The sequence below is a fragment of the Netta rufina genome (assembly GCF_964035555.1).
Source record: "Netta rufina genome assembly, chromosome: 3".
Lineage (NCBI taxonomy): Eukaryota > Metazoa > Chordata > Aves > Anseriformes > Anatidae > Netta > Netta rufina.
The window spans coordinates 101,844,110-101,863,122 of NC_140125.1; the positions used below are offsets into that span (position 1 = coordinate 101,844,110).

At 35.3% G+C, this 19,013-nt stretch overlaps 1 protein-coding gene across 1 annotated transcript in view; it reads left to right on the plus strand.

Annotated features, from left to right (window-relative positions):
• The window catches only part of TPO (thyroid peroxidase), a gene marked incomplete at both ends in the record, with an annotated part of 46,326 nt that extends 27,613 nt beyond the window's left edge, over positions 1–18,713 (plus strand). Inside the window, 7 exons of the mRNA XM_084284469.1 lie at positions 3,705–3,963; positions 4,545–4,715; positions 6,005–6,242; positions 10,311–10,519; positions 11,076–11,246; positions 14,565–14,696; positions 18,346–18,713. Of these exons, the coding sequence (XP_084140595.1) occupies positions 3,705–3,963; positions 4,545–4,715; positions 6,005–6,242; positions 10,311–10,519; positions 11,076–11,246; positions 14,565–14,696; positions 18,346–18,713 (1,548 nt within the window). The remainder of the gene's footprint in view (positions 1–3,704; positions 3,964–4,544; positions 4,716–6,004; positions 6,243–10,310; positions 10,520–11,075; positions 11,247–14,564; positions 14,697–18,345) is intronic.
• Positions 18,714–19,013: the final 300 nt, after the last annotated feature.

Consider the following 19,013-nt stretch of genomic DNA (forward strand, 5'->3'; position numbering starts at 1 on the left):
GAGTTTCACAGACCAGTTTGATTCAAATTCTCTTTAATTTATCATGGTTTCAGAGAAGAATCTCTGAAATAATGGTGTTACTGCCAGTTAATCCCACCTGTAGCTGACAGTTGCATTTAGTTTTCAGTTTGTAGTTTTTTTTTTTCTCTTCCTTCTATATCTTCTTGTGTTCTCGAAGTATCTTACATCCTTACTTCTCTGCCTTGTGGGTGGGTTGAAAATTGGTCTCTTAAGTAGCTGACATTAACTGAAGTAAAATTATAGGGTTCAACATGGCTAACGTGGATGAAACTTGTTTGTGAAACTGGATCATTAAATAACTCCTCTCAGAGCTTAAACTTAAACTATGAAATGATAGATAAAAAAGAGATAAATAACAAATATTATAAAAGAATGTTTCATTCTAACATAACTCATGGCTATAAAGAGTATAGTTCAGACTATTGACTGAGCCATTATAATGTGTTAATTATTTATTGGGACTTGAACTTTCATACAATCAATCTTTATAAAAGTGTTTAGGGCTTCAATATCAGCTGTAAATCCTTTAATATTTACTATGGGAATTTCAAACAGCTGTATGTAGTACTTTAAGAGATTAAACACAATCAATATATTTGCCTGTTCTCTGTTTTAGGAAAGAAAGTCTGCTGAACCTAATGAGGAAGTAATATGAATTTCTATATCTCTTGCACCTAATTTGAGATTGCTTTTAACATGAACAAAATAAAAAAGATCTCAAAAATAGTATGAAATTACATAACTTATTTTCTATTAACTAATGTATGGATGAATTCCACTGGAGGTGGCCCATCCTGGAAGCAAATCCAGTCAGGATGCTTGCTGAGTTCATAAGGACATTTCAGAATCCCTGTTGCAATTCCACCTTCTGAATGAGAATAATGTTGCCTTTCACATAAAGCCTGTTTGACTTTGCATAGCATTTGTATTTGCAGGTCAAGATTTAGTTATTTTCTATACACAGTGTATAGATTCATCATGCTATGATGAATCCATACAAGGCCTCTTCTGACAGTGTTATTATTTAGATTCTCTCTGGATAATTACCAGATGTTTGATTGTATTGCTAGGAAATCAGAATTTTATTTTCTCTGACATGACTAAGTTAATAACATTTAAATACTGTTTATGCTTCTGTTACTATCTGGTCATACAGGCTATTAAAGTCATTTAAATACAGAGCACATGGCTTCTATTTAAGACAGTGCTCATTTTTCATCATTTTTTACTAAATTATACCTTTGAAACAATGACTGTCTTGAGACAGTAGAAATATTGACATTATTGATTAAAGTTAACTTTATGAGGTTTCTATGGAATTCTGAGTTGATTCTATGAGGTGCTAAATGTCTCTTAAGAGGAACTAGGATTACCACTAATCCACTAATGTCATAAATGTCACAAAGAGCTGAGATCACACCCAAAGTTAACTTATTCTTTATAAATAGACTCAAAAGAAGTAACAAATGGCAGCATGGTTCATTGTAGTTGCTTGTACTTTCTTTGTATAGAACTACCTCTTTCTGGTTCTGATTTTACTGACATATTTTTAGACGAGAATGTTACTTCTTTTCCACAGAAGAATCTCACCTGTGGAAGAAAAACTGTATTGAAGGAAGGTATTATGCTTATTTATGCCAAATGTGAAAGGGAAAAAACCTTTCAAATAATTCTTTCATAGCAGGGAGTGCATGCAAAATAATTTTAAGAAAAATAATTTTGCTGTTTCTGAGCTGTTTACACCTTCTTTAAAACTTGTATATGTGTCAGTTCGAACCTGTAGTGAGCCTCTCCTTGTTTTCATGCAGACAAATTTAGGTAAAGTATGTTCAGAGTCTACATGAAGGATGCTACATGCTACTTTGGATATGGTTCTGTCACATTCCAGATTCTTTCCGTCAGTATCATTTTTCTGCTTTATCACCTTAGTTTGTATTGTCTGAAGATCACTTCTACTTGATGGAGCTTTTCTTTAACCATCATGTTTCCATCAAATATATGTCTCTCCTAGCTCAAGGCAGGTATATGACTCCTTTTTACCTTTAGCCTTTTAGTTTTCATGTCTAGAAACAACAATCCCTCTTTCCCTGTCAAGGAAACATAAAATTCAGATCTCGCCTCTGGAGCAAATGAAAAATCTGAATTGCCCTTTTGTTTGGGCAATCTGGCCTTTATGGGTTGCTTAGCTTCAGATTTCATTTACAATGAGCCAAAAAAATGAGTCATATCAGGATATTTGTGTCCAGGGCTGATCTAGAGCTATTTAAGGTCTCTGCATGTCTGTTAAGATGATGGCAAAAAATACTTATATTCTTTTCTACCTATTCTTTTGAACTTGTGGGTACAGGTGCCTCGTTCATGCTTCTAAGTCACACTTAACCCCAAGTCAAGATGAATGAGACTTGGAAAACCTGTATTTCTGCCCTTTGTAGTAATGAAACAATATGTCATTATCTTGCCTATAAAAAACTAACTAAATCTAAAATTAGAAGGAATTGTTGCTTTGTAAAACCTTTGGGAATGTAGGAAAAGGTTAACTTCTCCAATGACAACGTGAGTATTAATTTCCAACAATTATTTAATTTTAATTTTAAGCTGTATTAAAGGACCAGCAAAGGGAATTCTAACTTATTCTTTCAAATAGTGTGTTTGCTTCATGACCTAACTTAATATATCTGAAAACATAAAGATTTTGTGAGCTCTGCCTTATGTGAAAAGTGTGTGAATTCTGAAGGGTCTTGTTTGTCTCTGTGTCATGTTTAAAATAAAGATACAAGTTTCTCATACAGTCATTTTGTGACATCTAGCTTTTCAGTATTCACTATACCAAGCTCAAAGTACATTTCCTCAAAGTATATTTTACTACACAGTGTATTGAATCTATAATGTGTTTTGTTGAACTCACTATGCTTCATATTCATCCCGTTATGCTTTATTGAGTGCAGTGTAATCTTTATTCTATAATACTTTCATTTTATTTGGTACATTAGATCTTTTTCCACTTTTTTTTTTTTTCTCAGTATTATCTATATGATTTTTTTGTCATGCGACTAATACTATCATATTGCAAAACATTTGTCAGAAAGTGTTTATCACCATTTTCATTTTTGAAGTGTGTTTTTTAGGAGTCTATAAATTGGCTTAAGTTTAGTATAAAACGTCTGCCAAGGGATTCTTGGCATCAGTATTTTAAAGTTTGGATTTTTAAAATATTCAGTAAAGAGGATTTGTGTCACATATATATGTCTGAAAATAGAATCTGTTCCTATCAACAACCGTTCAGGAATGTTTTTATAGTAATCCATGCTTTCCTTTCTCTTTTTAAGGGCATTATAATTTATGCTATCACAATCCAGGTTTAGGAGCAGAGCTCCTAAGGGCTGGATTTACCCCCTTTGGACTGGAAGTGAGCAATATTGGTACTCTCTGCTGAGGATGGTTTGTCTAGCTTTTTAGGTAGGAGGTTAAAGGAACCTCATTAGTGTACTCAACCCTACTACTGGTTCTCTTCAGTCATTTTTCTACTGACTACAACAAGTACATTATTATTTACCAACTCACTTGTTCATCATGCTAAATGCTTGGGAATAGATGAGTGATGAAAAAGTCATTCTATACATATAAACCTTTACTTTTCAACTATCAAAACACTGAATGATATGTTTCTTTTTCTTTTCTTTCAGATTATTACTTTAAGAGATTACATTCCCAAAATTATTGGTCCAGATGCTTTTAATCAGTATATTGGCCTATATACAGGTTATGATCCCACAGTAAATCCTACAGTTTCTAACATATTTTCAACAGCTGCTTTTCGTTTTGGTCATGCAACAATCCAACCAATAGTAAGGCGACTGAATGCACAGTATTTAGATGATCCAGAACTCCCAAATCTTCATTTGCATGAAGTTTTCTTTAGTCCATGGAGGCTCATTAAAGAAGGTATGTTTTTATTTAAACTGTTGTTTTATGTATGTGTGTGGAGAGTGGGGGCAGGGGGAATGGGGTTGTTTTGTTTGTTTCCCCCAGAATATTATAACTTTTAAGGTTACTGGTCTTAAGGTAAGAATAGGAACATTTATTTAATTACATCACTGATTTAGGCTGTTGAACAGGTTCCAGAGAACACTGGAACAATTATTTTAGGTAAATAGTCCACTAATTATTTTAGGTAAATAGTCCACTGAATCAGACAGAAATTACTCTCCAGATTAAATCAGTCAATTGACAATAAATTGATGATATCTTATATATATATATTTTTTTTTGCATACATGTATTATCAGGTTTAAAATTTTCTTATACCAGAAGAAACAGGTGGAGCCTTTTCATAAGATTACCACTCTTATGTCAACCTGAAGCAATTTTTTGCATTTGTTTGAATATAAAAGGCTACGTGACCAATGTTTAAAAAAATATATAGAAGCATACATACATTTACATACATTTACATACATGTTTGTTAAAAACATTCTAATGCTTTATATACATGCTCTGACATTATTTTATTTTTGTGTTTAAAGGAGGCTTGGATCCTTTGCTAAGGGGTCTTCTTGCACATTCAGCAAAACTACAGGTGCAAAATCAACTGATGAATGAAGAGTTAACAGAAAAACTGTTTGTGTTGTCCAACAATGGTTCACTTGATTTAGCATCATTAAATTTACAGCGTGGCCGTGATCACGGACTCCCAGGTCTACTGATTTTTCTTAAATCTACTTCCAATCAGTAACTGAACTATCACTGCTTGTATTTAGTATATAAGTTATTTAATAATAGGTTTTTATCAGAAAAGTAATACAAGTTTCTTTTAAGATGCTAATACTTTTGACTTTGATGAAAACAAAATATTGCCCAGCATTTCAAATTAGAATAACCTCTCAGTTCTGGAATGTGGAAGACCAGTATTGGTGAGTAGATGTGGGTATGCCTGGTGCAGGTACCTGACACTGGTTCTTGCTGAATCCAGCTCCAGAGGAGAGGGACTTTCTGTCTGCAGCAGCTACTTGAGGTCTGCAGGCTGCACCCTGCCTGTGAGAGAGGTCTATTTAGACACAACCTCATTGGCTGGACTGAGTGTAAAAGGTGTTAAGGTGTCCTCAGGACTGGTATAGGTAGCTTAGTTAGATGTACACGTCACTTTGAGAAACATTACATTTTTATGCCTACTTTTTGCATTAGATTTCTTGGTCTGTGCACCCAGGGTAGAAATAAACTCTCAAGGACTATGAGCCTATCAGGTCACAGATGTACAAGTTTAGAGAAGACTGTGCTGGAGTTTAATTAATTTAATTATATTGGCTGTTAAAATCTATGGTATGTTTGCAGTCCTGACGCCCTGCCTGATCAGACCACTTGTTTACATGAATAAGGAACAAATGCTGTTCTATGCTCTGAGCCTGATGGTCTACCCACCAGAAGTAGAACTGTCTGAAGATGTTTCTGGGTGACAACTCGCTCCACTTCTCCTGTTAAAGCTGTGTGATGCTGTAGCTAGGAATGTGGCCCTGGACAGTACAAATAAAGTCTGACTCCAGCCTAGAGTTTAAAGCTCTCGGCTACACTACAGTAGAAATAGTTTTGGTCTTCAGGGCCAAAATGCAAGTATTGTTGGGAGGTGGGGGAAGTTAATTCCAGTGATGCAAAAGAATTGTATATATATGTCAACAAAAAGTGTATGTTTCTGTTTAGATTATCTCAAAAATAACCCTTTATTATCATGTTTTCATTGCTTAATAAATATTGGAGAACTTAAAACCTTGTTTTCCTTCACAAAAATGATGTGACATTTGCATATCTTGTTGTTTCAGATCCTGCCATAGTTTCTCCAATCAACTTAACCAATAATAATAGGTCTATTTTTAGACATAACTGTCCATAATAGAGATTAAGGTTGCCAAAATCCAGTGGTTTTAAATTTATTAATTTAAAATATCTTGTTTAATAGCCAAGTCTAATCTTCCTTTTAACATCATATTTATAGGTTATAATGACTGGCGTGAATTCTGTGGCTTACCAAAACTGGAAACTCAAACTGATCTGAATACAATAATAACTAATCAGAAAGTCACTGAAAAAATCATGGAATTGTACCATAATCCTAGCAATATTGATGTTTGGCTTGGTGGTTTAGTAGAAGACTTTCTTCCAGGTGCTAGAACTGGTCCCCTGTTTGCATGTATAATTGGGAAGCAAATGAAAGCACTAAGGGATGGTGACCGGTAAGTTGTTTCATGCTGTGGAATCATTTGTATACTAATCAAAACCAATGGTCATCTTACAGATATGTGAGGCTACTTCCCAAAATGTAAGACAACACGATGCTTATAAGTATTTTAAACAAATTCAATGCTGATTACTAATTTTTATCCTAGTTCCTCTGGGATTTGTTGGGTGAGCTTTTGCTTTTTCTTCTTTAATCTGTATATAGTTTCAAATTAGAGATTAGAAACAACATAGAAACAACTTAGAGATTGTTTCTATGGTACTAAGATGACCAACTTTATACTTCTGATGGAAATGCAAGGTGCCAACATCAGTTAATTGTGCCGGGGCAATTAAATTCTGTGTGGATGGATGTAGCACTGTACAGTCTTAGCTATCCAGTCCCTGAGGGCTGCACTAGACTCAGGGTCCTTAACTGGAAGGATGTTAACACTTTCCACAGCAAACAGCAGATTCAGAAGAGAGATTTGGAGAGATGTAATACAGACTTTCTAGAAAGGTTAATAAACACTAGGTAGTTAGTCTTATGGGATTCAGGAATGCAAAGTACTCCCAGAACAGCCTTAACAGACAGAGGAGAGGATCTTCCTTCACCTAATCCTGCACAAGTGCCACCAGTACAACACTCCACACCAGGAAGGCAGCAGAAATGCAGTTTCAGGCCACAAAAGGGTGTGAGGTGTTGCTTTATCATATTTCTGTTCCTGAAGAAATTACAAAACCAACATATTTTTCTTAATTTCCGTGATATATACTTATGGCAGTAATTTTGAATCTCCTGAGAGGACTAATTTTAAACGACTTACACCATGCTAGCGGTGGTGTTTTAAGTACATCTGGTCCTTCCTCTCACCTTTACACTCCTCTCATAAGTCACTGTTGTGGAAAGAAGCCATTATGTAAATAAGCATCCGAGGCAGAATTTAAATCTGAACTTTAAAAATGTTAATTAATTAGCTCACAGGAAAAACCAATGTTAATCATAAAGGTGGTATCTTATTAACACAAACTGTATAGACAGCAAACATTCCACTCAACAGAGTTAAAAAAAATGGTTGTAAGTTTTCTGAATTGTATCCCTGCCCCTATCTGGGGAAGGATATCTATTGGGGTCCTTCTAGACTTGCTTCTATTTTTCAGTGTCTTATGATACTATTAACATTAATTAAACCTAAGATAATTTAACATGTTAACTCCAAATTGTGAAAAGAATATTTCTAATGTTAAATGAATTCCCCAAGGTTCTTTCATAATTTTTTAATGACAGCTAACCTAAATGTGAAATGATATTCAGTTATTGAGACTATGATATGGAACTATTTATGAAAGTTAGGAGGGTATAAGGTTATCATTGTCTCACAGTAAGAGTAAGAATGGAAAAGTCTAAAATTCATTGCAGTGACTTGTCGCATGCTGTATTGGATACTACCTGTGTCTGCATTAGCAACACTACATGCATACCAGCATCGATGTGTCAGTAAATAGGAATTTCAAAACATCTTTTTGAACGTATTGGTTTAAGTTCATAAATCACGGATAATCAGAATTTTTGACTGACTTCATCCTCATAGCCTTAAAATCTTCAGTCAAATATGACAAAATATGTCATATATGTCAAATATGTCAAATATGACAAAATAAATGGATTTCTTTTTCTAATGTATTAAACCCAGGCCCTATCTGGTCAAATCACTTGGTCACCTGGAACCAATTGTTTCCATTCCATTGGATGTTATTTTATTTTTCTGTTCCTTCCTGCTCTGAATCTCTCTCTAATCTCAGAATTTGTAATGACTAGATGAAAGGCCTGCAGCTGACTTTGCCATTTGCATAGGGATTGTGCAGAGGATTGTGCCTCTATTTAATTTTATGTTATTCTTCTTTTTTAGTCTAACCCTCTAAAATTCACTTGTAAAATTTTGGTGATCTGATACATATCTTCTGGAGCAACCTTTGTTAGAGCAATCCCCTAGCTGCTGGGTAGATTAAAAAATAATGATCTGCTCAAGCCTTCTCAGCAGCATAGACAAAACTGAATTTTGTGATGAAAGTAGAATAAGTTTTAATGTACATGAAAGAAGAAACTAGAAAGTGCAGGGGAACTGAGTGAAGCAAAGCCTTTGACAGCTTTGGGTATGGGAAAGATTCTGTAAGTGTCAGTGACCTTTCAGGATGTTCTGGGAAGTCTGGGGTCACTGTGTAGGTAAGAGGCAGAAGGAATGTGCCATTTATTTATTTTTTTCCCCTCTCTCTCCAGGCCCCCCCTCCCTCTTCCGTGATTCTTATCACAGTGCTCCTGAAGTATAGGACATTCATCCCATCCCTGGTCCTGTAGATTCCCTCCTCCTCCAACACAGGCAGAGTGGGACAGGCTTCCTCCCAAACTATTTTACCATACGCAACTATTTTCCTGCACCTAAGGCTTGTTCTGCAAAATTTCACATGCACTTAGCTTACTTAACCAAGTTTTATGACTCTGAATGACTTTGCACTTCTGAGAAAACTGTTGACAGCAGGGTGCAATTTGTCCTGAAAACCCCTACGGGGCACGTCACCAGCCCCTACGTTCCACAGAACACAAACAGGATTATCAGACCTTTAAGTTCTTTGAAAAGATAACATTTGCATGGTACCATTTCAAAGGGCTCATATAAATACCACACATATGCAGGTTTTTTACAGGGTCCACTGCTCTTCCTTTCCAATTAGAGGGGTGTAAACATGAAAACCACAGACAGCCCTTACTAGAAACCCCAGTGTTGATCCCCCAATATTACAGATACCCAAGTCTTGTGTTAATCCTGAGTTCAATTGGTTCAATCCTGAGTTCAGTTGGTTCATTCATTGTCTACTGGTAATGGTCTTAGACCATGTTAGCTCAGATCCTGCCTGCCTAGTGGTGGGGAAAATAATAACTGACCTGACTACCACAGGGTACTATCTTAGCAATTTAACATTGCTTGATAGTGTTTAATATATAAACAGAGGTGTGTTATCAAATGAAAAAAAAATAAAAATTGCTATTCATGATGTCTCGATGTATAAAATTAAGCCAAATACACTCTCTGTGATCTTTCATAGAGTTGCCCCATCTTTGTTATAAAAATAATAATATCCTGTTTATCTTTTTCTTTCTTTTCTCTTTCTCACTAAGCTTTTTATATTTATATATATTTGTATGTGTGCATGTACATATTATACATACTTATTATTTATATGTATTATTATTATATAGTATATATACTATAATATAGTATGTACTGCATGATATAACATAATATAAAATAAATAGTATTATTATATATTTAATTTGTGATATTTGCTATATATTATACATACTATGTATTATGTATGCATATACATTGATATGGTGCTGCAATACTAGCACTATTTTTTCATTTCTGCCAGCATGTTTCTGACCTCACAAAATGTAAGATGCATTTCATCTCTCCATTTTGTATGATCAAAATGACACTTGCTGTCTGTAAATATTCTGCTATAGCTAATGTACATACCCACATCTTCTTAGCAAATGGAGAAATGAATGGAGATATACAAAGTAGCATTCAGCAATACCTGTTTTCATAGCAACAATTCTGTAATAGCAAGAAGAGTTCAAATGTATGGGTATCTATTATGGCTGCTCCTGTGATTAGCTGTAATACATATTTAGAACAATTTATGAATGCTGGTTTGCATAAGATTAAGTATCCAATTAAAATAATTTATCTTCAAGAATTTTTCTCTCAATATTATAACTTTTGTGGTTTTCTATCATTACTGAAGAATGATTCTGCATATGTGAATAATTAATAGTTTTACCCATCTGACTTTAACAAGACATCTGAGGTCACCAGTACCATGGACTCACACTAGCCTTGCCATGGCTTGTATTTTGGGTATGCAAAACAGCATATTATGGAGTTTAAATTTATTATTGTTGTATCCACCTACATTTTGCTGTAATTCTTATTTTCTGGTCTCTTACGTAGGATACTGTGAAAGCAAGAATAATCAGCTCTTTGAATTTAATCTCTTCAAAATAATTCTATCAACCTTTCCAGATTCTGGTGGGAAAATGATAATGTTTTCACTGAAGCTCAAAAACATGAACTCAAAAAGCACTCTTTGTCCCGCGTGATTTGTGACAACACAGGGATTTCTGAAGTGCCAGCAGATGCCTTTCAACTTGGAAGATTTCCACAGGATTTTAAACATTGTGGCTATATAGAGGGGATGAATTTAGAAGCTTGGCAAGAAATCTATCAGGAAGGTAATCTAGTAATTAACTTTTTTTTTTTTCCTTTTTTCTTTCTTTTTTTTTTTTTTTTTTTATTCTGATGGGAGGATGAGTAATCAGCAGTTAGAGCACTGACCATGGTTACTGCAGGTCTTGAGTTCTTGGTCTGTCACAAACTTTTTCTATCACTTTGAAATGGGGGTCTTGGTCTTTGTCTCTTTCAAATTTCCCCTCTATATCAGGTTACTGTTTGAAGCTTCACCTTGATAACATGAATGGTTTTGTGAGATACCCAGACATTATGGTAATTGAGGCAGGAGTTCTTGGACAGATAAAAATACATTAACTAAGATTTCTGTTGAGCACACTGTTAGAAGGTAATGTTAATTTTACAATAATTATAAATTGATCATGAGTTATTCCATATAAATTCTTTGTCCAGAAATAAAAAATAAAATTCTTGATCATCTTAAAACATGTGAGTAATTTCCCTTAATTTAATTTGTAGCAATAATGGAGAATAATGTCAATTTTCAATGATAAGCTGGGATTTTTTAATTATTTTTTTTTAATTTTATTTTATTTGTAGAGGAAACATGTGGAACACCAAAACGGGTGGAAAATGGTGATTTTGTATACTGCTCGGAATTGGGAAAATCTACAGTGACTTATTCTTGTCACCATGGATTTCAGTTACAAGGAGAAGAGCAATTAGCTTGCACAAGTAAAGGATGGAACTTTCAGGCTCCTGTTTGTATAGGTATATCTCTCTATATATATTTTTGTTTCTGAAATTTCTAAAAGCTAAAGTCTATCACAGTTTATTAGAAGTAAATTCCTTTCTATGTTGTCCTGAAATGCATGGTTTAAAAGTCTTTTTTACTTTGTGTTCCCTGGAAGTATGTATGAATGAATCTTATGGATGTAGTTCACAAGATTAAAAGATAGTCAGTATTCTGTGTTTATAGGTAGGATGACACAGTAACGTGAAACTTCCTTGATCCAGCATTGCTATCTTAATATCTTCCCATCCTGATTCAGCAATCAGGTTGATGATAGGGAAATGTCATTTGAAATTACCTAATTAAGAAAAAATGAGTAAATTAACAACCAGTAAGGAAAAAAAATAATTAAAAAAAATAATTAAAAAAAGACTTATACATTGCTTCCTGCTACATTCAATAAAAATCAGACTGTTGTCATTTTCCTGCAGTTGCTTCAATGGATGCTCTAGACGGAAAGTGAACTCTGCACCAGTAGTTGGTGTATTATACTAATAAGTTAAGCAAAGTTGGCAAAGAAAAAAAAATGAATACAAGTGAAATTAAACAAATTATTTATCATTCTGTTCCAAACTCCCTCTCTCTTCACTCCAGTTCATGAAAAGATTTGCCAGAAGTGAATTATTTCTACAGGTAGAAAAGTAGAACAAGTAAGAAATCATTAAAATCAGTTCATTTCATGAACAGTTTCAGAGGAATGATTTCCTGTTAATTTAATTATTTTTGTAATCTTCTCTCTTCTTTTTATCTTATTTTTGCTGTTGAAAGGAAGAGGATAGGAAGAAAGAGAATGTGGCGAATGTTTCATTACAAGACTTCCACTCTTCACAGCTATGAAGTATGAAGTCTTGCTCTGTTCATATATCAAATAAGTGCTTTTAATGATATATATGTATATATATCTATATGCATACTCTGACTGTTCAGAGTTATGAGAGCATGAGAGAAAATGAAACCTGAAAAGGTTGTATTTAGGAATATATTATGGATGGTGGCAAATTAATTTGAATGCAAGTGCTGCAGCTGATCTGCAATAAAGTCTGCTTATCAGTATTTCTGTGACAGCAGAATAGAAAGCTATTCATTCTAATTGTATACCTGGTATATAAAAAGTCAAATGAAATTTGCAGCTCTTTCCTTTATTCAAATCCTATTTATCCGCTGAATCCCACCCACATAAATACCATATAAAGAAATAAAGCTGTTAAATGAATTATAATAAAATCTTTTCAATAGATTAATGTTCTGGCAGCAAACTGAATAAATAAGTTATATGAATGAATCATTCCTTGTCCTAGTTTCTTTTAATATGTTCAGCAATGTAAACAAAAGACTGTATATCTGCTATAGGAAAACAGGCTGCTGCATATATTAAATAAGCAATGCCTTTATTAAAAGAAAACCATCAAAACCCACTTATGCAGATGCTACTTGAGTTTTACAGTAGAAAGCACTTTGTTCCATGTATGTCTGTGCAATGTGTTCCCATTCTTTTAAATGTTCAGCAAATCAGGAATAAGTCAAGCAATATAATGAGGAGGATAGAGCTTAGCATTTCTGCAGATGGTTTCAAAATTACATGCTGCTCTGGAAAAGACAGAGTGGCCTGCTGGCAAAAGCATAGGAATTTGAGAGCTGTTAATTTCTGCTTACTAACTTTGGCTTTGACAGAAATCATTTCTATTGATTCAGGAAGTCATTTAGTGCTAGACTGTACTACCTTTATATTAAGTGTTATCTTACATTGGATAGATAACTGTGTTTACTTTGCTTCAATAAAGTACCACTGTCTTTGAGCAGTAGTGTAGGCTAGTGAGATCTGACATACACTATTTGGTGGTCATAGAATGAGTTGGTTAACAGATAACATGACTATGGGCCTACGCAAGCTGAAATAGCACCTTTGAGTTACAGTGCAGATAAAGTGTGTTCAGGTTTTTCCTTCCCAAAGATGAAACCAGTGGAAGTTAACCTAAAATGTGGTCTTGAAGTGTGTAACAATTAAGGAAAATTAATAACTCCCGAACAACAGACTAGTTTCCTGCTTCATGGCCTTTCCTGAGGCATTATGGGAGATAGTTCTTAAGGATTCATAAATTTAAGATTATTCCTTGAATGATTACTCTTTTGACTGTCTCAGTTGACAGTTAGATTTGGACACAGCTGCAGCTTTGTGTTAAAATTTAAGAAAGGATCAGGTTTGATCCCATTTCCAATGACAGCTTTCCGTAAGTGGTCTGAGAGACAATGCTAAGCTAAGCCAGTAAATTGTTTTTATGGGATCAGTTTCTAATACTGATGAAGAAAGAGTTACTTACACTGAAGTAGCAGATCAAACATTGTGGTAGGTGAGGAAGGGAAGTAGTATAACAAAAAAGAGAAGTTACTGAAGGCTATTGCCCACGTATTGGCTTGCAGTCCTTCCCAAGACAAGGGGTCTGAGACATTGAATAGGCTTACAATTATACAGCACTGATGGGAAACCACCTAAAGCAGTGCTGGACCTCTACCTTTAAGTAACCAAATGAAGACTGTAAGCAAAATTACACAGAAAGAAGAAAGAGAAATAAGGAAAAACTGCATTCTTTGCCTCATTGAGTATTTTCTTTCTTTCACACTACACTGACTCCCATTTCATTGCATAATAAGACTGTGAAAGGTCTTGAATGGCCTGAGAGAAAATATGTTTATATACGTCTTCAAATGGGTGATTGTTCATCTGCTCATCATTCTGCCAAGATACTGCCATTTCACAGAATTTACGTAGCTTCTAGGAACAACCGTTTTTGCAGTAATATCACAGATTACTGTTATAAATTTCATATCCAAAGCTAATCTGAATGCTTGACTCCTCAAAATTATACCTAGAAGTGTATAGAACCATGTCAGTGTTATTGCTTTCATTACTGCTTAAAGCACAGTATGAAGAAAGTTTATAGAAGAACTAGAAGTCTTAGGACACAAACACGTTCAAGAATTGTTCTCAAATATATGGTTTGTATTTTTGAAAATTCAGCTTGGTTACATTTATAGCTTCTTGCAGATTACCAAAATAAAATCTTTATTTTTCATCATTTTCAGCTTAAAAAAAAAAAAAAAAAAGCATGAAAAAGGAAGTAAAAACAACTTTGCGCTTTAAACTAACAGAACTAACAGTGAGGACCTTTGGCAGTATCAATGTCAACCAAGTGTGTGATAACTTTCACTTCCAGATCCTTGTAGTGGGAGTGTATAAGAAAGTAGTAATCCCTATCTAATTTATGATGATTATTGATCATTGTGTATTTATTTTGCAGACATCAATGAATGTGAAAATGAAATTAATCCACCATGCTCTCCATCTGCTAAATGCATTAACACTAAAGGCAGCTACAAATGTCTCTGTACTGATCCTTACAAGCTGGCAGAAGATGGAAGAACGTGCATTGGTAATTCCTGTAAACCTATTGTCCATTAAGATTTTATCTGTTCTTTTTTTTTTTCCTTTTCTTTTTTTTTTTTTTTTTTTTTTTTTTTTTTTTTTTTTTTATAATGCTGTAAAAATCATAAAATTAAGATCTATGGAAAAGCTGTCAACATACTTAAAAAATCTATGCACACAGTCTTAGGTACAGTCAGATTCTGTAAAATAAATGAAGGTACTGAATAAATAACACAGACACAGAAGTAAGCTTTCATTTTCCATTCTTGTTGTAAATAAACCACTATTTCCTGAGTGTTTTTATGAAGGGATATCTAACCTGTCTCAGTTCTAATTAGTATCCAAATTCAGCATCTGAAACAGATAATTTCCACCTATTACATTCCCAAACAGTCAGTCCTTTTAGGGATAGCATAAATTATGCACTTCCTCCTTTTTCATCATTTCAGCACATCTGGAAGCTGTATTTGGCTTTAAACTCTATGTTGGGAGCTTGAGTGTAGTTACACACTGATGCTGAGTAGTACCCGTTCTGGGGAAACAGGGACTAGATCTCTAAAACTCCATGAAAACCTACAGTGGGAACTCAAGTAGATGAATATTTTCCTTGCCAAAGTGCCCAAAAGAAACAAAGAAACTTTAAAGTGCTCAAAACTTGCATATTCAGTGCTGTATGCCACACAACTATATGTGAACTATGAATCTCATTGAAGGCACATTTCTTGTTTCCTGTTTCAGTGAATACCCTGGTTGTGATGTGGGATTGAGCTGTCCATTGTTGTTAATTGCACAAAGAAAACACAGGATAATAATTCCCCAGCAAAATATATTGTCTCACAAACAAACAAGCAAACAAACAAAATACTTCAATGATATGATGTATAAGCAGTTGTTTTTCCAGCTGTTGTTCAGGACCACTCTTTGAACCTTTTTTATTAGTCTGTGGACTTCTTTCTTTCTGGGATAAAACTAAAAAGGAATGGTGCTAGTCATTCATAGTTTCATCTTTAAAAATACCAGGAAAAGAGAAAAAATACCTTCTTTGTAAGTGTTTCTTATCTTTATTTACAGTTTATTTCTTTACCCTTTCAACCGTGGTCATATTTCTTTACTACTCTAAATCCAGAGACAAAACCTGTCTTCAGATTAGCATAAAGAGATTAGTTCACAGCATAAAAGAGATTAGGTATGAGGACGCTGCACCGGCATGAATCCAAGACAGCTCCAAATATTAGTTAAATTTTATATTTCAAGGGAGGAAACAGAGAGTGCTTACAGACAGTGCCACTGTGCCAAGTATTCATTGTCCCAGACCAAGCCAAATGTGGTTTTCTAAAGTCCTCATTGGCCTTCTGACAACTCAAACATACAGGTGCAGGTACAGCAACCCAGTCCACTGATGAATGTCTAGGATGTAAGGCTAGCAAAATCCTGTAGACCAGAGCGACTAGAGTTTGTTGTCTCCATCCTTGGCCCATCCTTGTATGCTGATGCTAAAGTTTGGTATGCTAGATCTCTGGAGTCAGTTATGAGAGTTTCTGCTGTGTAACACACATTTCTGATTTCATTTCTTCCCTTTAAAGTTATAAGCTATGGAAGAAAGAGTTCATTGGCACGTGACTGACAAAAATTGGCAAGTGATTTCCCAAATATTCCTGGCAGTATTTTATAGAAATAATACGTCTTACTTTACAATATCTCCACTATAACTGCATTTAAAATTGTTTGGTTAGTTCAAAGTTGTGGCATTAATCAGCCAAGTGATTTAAGCCACTGCAGAGTGTCAGCCATTACATATTAGCTATAATTTATATTGACAAACTTTGAAATGACATCACGCCCTTTCTTAGATTCAAAGATATTATTGCAGCTGTTCTTTACTTCCATATTGGTTCTAAACTAAACAAAGGGAAATGTTTGAAAATTAAACTTTCTATAAAGCGACATCTGAGGTATACATACTGAAGAATTAGTGCTTCATCCAAGTTCCACTGTTATGATTATGTGAATTGTAACCCATATATGCGTTACTAAAAGTCAGTGTACAGTTACAAGGCTATGATCTCATGAGGTGATTGAAGCATGTTGGGATAGCTCACACAGCTGGAGTGATACGATAGGTGGATACAGGTTGTTTAGGAAGGACAGGCTGGTAATGTAATGAGGGAGTGTTGCACTTTCTGTGAGAGGTCTGCATTAGGACCAATCAAAGGTCAGGAATCAGTGGAGAACTTATGGGTAAAGATTAATGGAAAGAGCAACATAGGTTCTGTTTTAGGGAGTATGTGCTACAGACCTTCTGATCAAGAAGAATTAGAAGTCTTCTTCATAGAACAGGAAGACTCACATTTGCAGACCCTGATCCTCATGGGGAAATTTAACCACCCTGCTAACAGCTGGAAAGATACTGCATTGGAGTACAAAAATCTAGGAGTTTTCTACAACAATTTCCTGACACAGGTGATCCAGAAGACAAAAGTGAAAGGTTGCTTTTCTGGATCTGATCTTTACAAATAAGGAAAGGGATGTGAAAGTCAGAAGCAGCCTTAGCTACAGGGTCTATGAAATGACGGACTTCAAGATCCTCAGAGTAGGGGGCAGGACAGCCATGGATTTTAGGACAGCAGACTTCAACTTCTTCAAAGATCTACTTGGAAGAATACCATGTAAGATATGCTTGGAAAGAAGAGCAGTCCAAAAGAGCTGTTTGATATTCAAGGATCAGTTTCTTCAAACTCAAAAACAATGCATGCCAACAAGTGAAAAGTCAAGCAGGAGGTAGCAAGAGGTCTTCTTGAAAGATCAAGGAGATCGTGGTTGAACAGAGACATAAGAAGAGTGTTTACAAGATGTGGAAGCAGAGGCAGATGAACCGGGAGAAATATAGAGCTACTGGCCAACCATGCCTGCAGGGGTGGGGTAGGGAAAGTCAAGGTCAATTTAGAGTTGAATCTGTCAGTGGATGTAAAGGGCAACAAAAAAGAATTCTATAGGTACCTAAACAGCAAAATTAAAATCAGGGACTGTTAGTCCTAGGTGGGACTAAAATGGGACAGGGAATCTGGGGGAAGAGGACATTAAAGTGATGGAGTAACTACTCTTGGAAAACATTTCCCAACACATGAAAGACAAGAAAGTAATTGGGAATAGTCAGCATGGATTTATGAAGGGAAAATCATGTTTAACCAACCTGATAGCCTTTATAGGTTATGCAACTTGATAGGTAGATAAAGGAAGATCACTAATTCCGCTTGCTTCAACTTTAGAAAGGCTTTTTACAGTGTCTCCCATAGCATCTTCATAGACAAGCTGACAAGGTATGGGTTAGGTAAGTGTACAGTGAGATGGATGGAAAACTGGCTTGCAAAACAAAGGGAAACACAAAATTCTGCACCTAGGGAGGAATAATCCCTGGCACTGACACACACTGTGGACCAACTGCTAGAAGACAGCTCTGCAAAAAGGACCTTGGGGTCTTGGTGGACAACAAACTGACCATGAGGCAGCCAGGCAGCCTTGTGGCTAAGAGTACCAACAGTGTCCTACGCTGCACTAGGAGGAGTGTTGCCAGCAGGTCAATGGAGGTGGATCATATCCCTTTACTCAGCACTGGTTAGACAGCATATGGAGTGCTGCTTCTTTTCTGGGTTCCCCAGTACAAGAAAGACATGGAATTACTACTACATTGAGTCCAGTGAAGGGTGATGAAGATGATAAAGCAACTAGAGCATCTTTCATACAAGGAGAGGTTCAGAGAGCTGGAACTGTTCAGCCTAGACAGAAGGCTCAAGAAGGTCTTATCAATGTGTATAAATGCCTTTTGAAAGAGAATTTTGTTGAGAGAGACAGGCTCTTCTCAGTAGTGCCCACTGATAGATCAAGAGGCAATGGGCACAAATTAAAAACTGTGAAATTCCAACTGAACACAAGAAAGCGCTTTTTTACCGTGAGGGTGACTGAACACTGGAACAGGTCTCCGAGATTTGTTCTGGAGCCTCCATCCCTGATGATATTCAAAACATGACTGAACAGGACCCCCATAAACTTGCTTAAACAGGAAATTTTGACTAGGTGATCTCAGGAGAAGGTTCTTTCCAACCTCAACAGTTCTGTGATTCTGTAATTAGGTATGATGAGGAAGAGGTTTCTAGTAGTGTTTTATATGGTTTCTTTGTAAACTGGCCCGTATGCCAGTATGCTTTCTGTCATTTCTCATACTGTTTCCATTGAGAAAGAAGAAGTTAATTAGCTACTTGACAGTAGATTTCTCTAAAAATATTTGTATTAACAAGTGAAAGGAGAATGTCACCAAGAGTCAACTGTG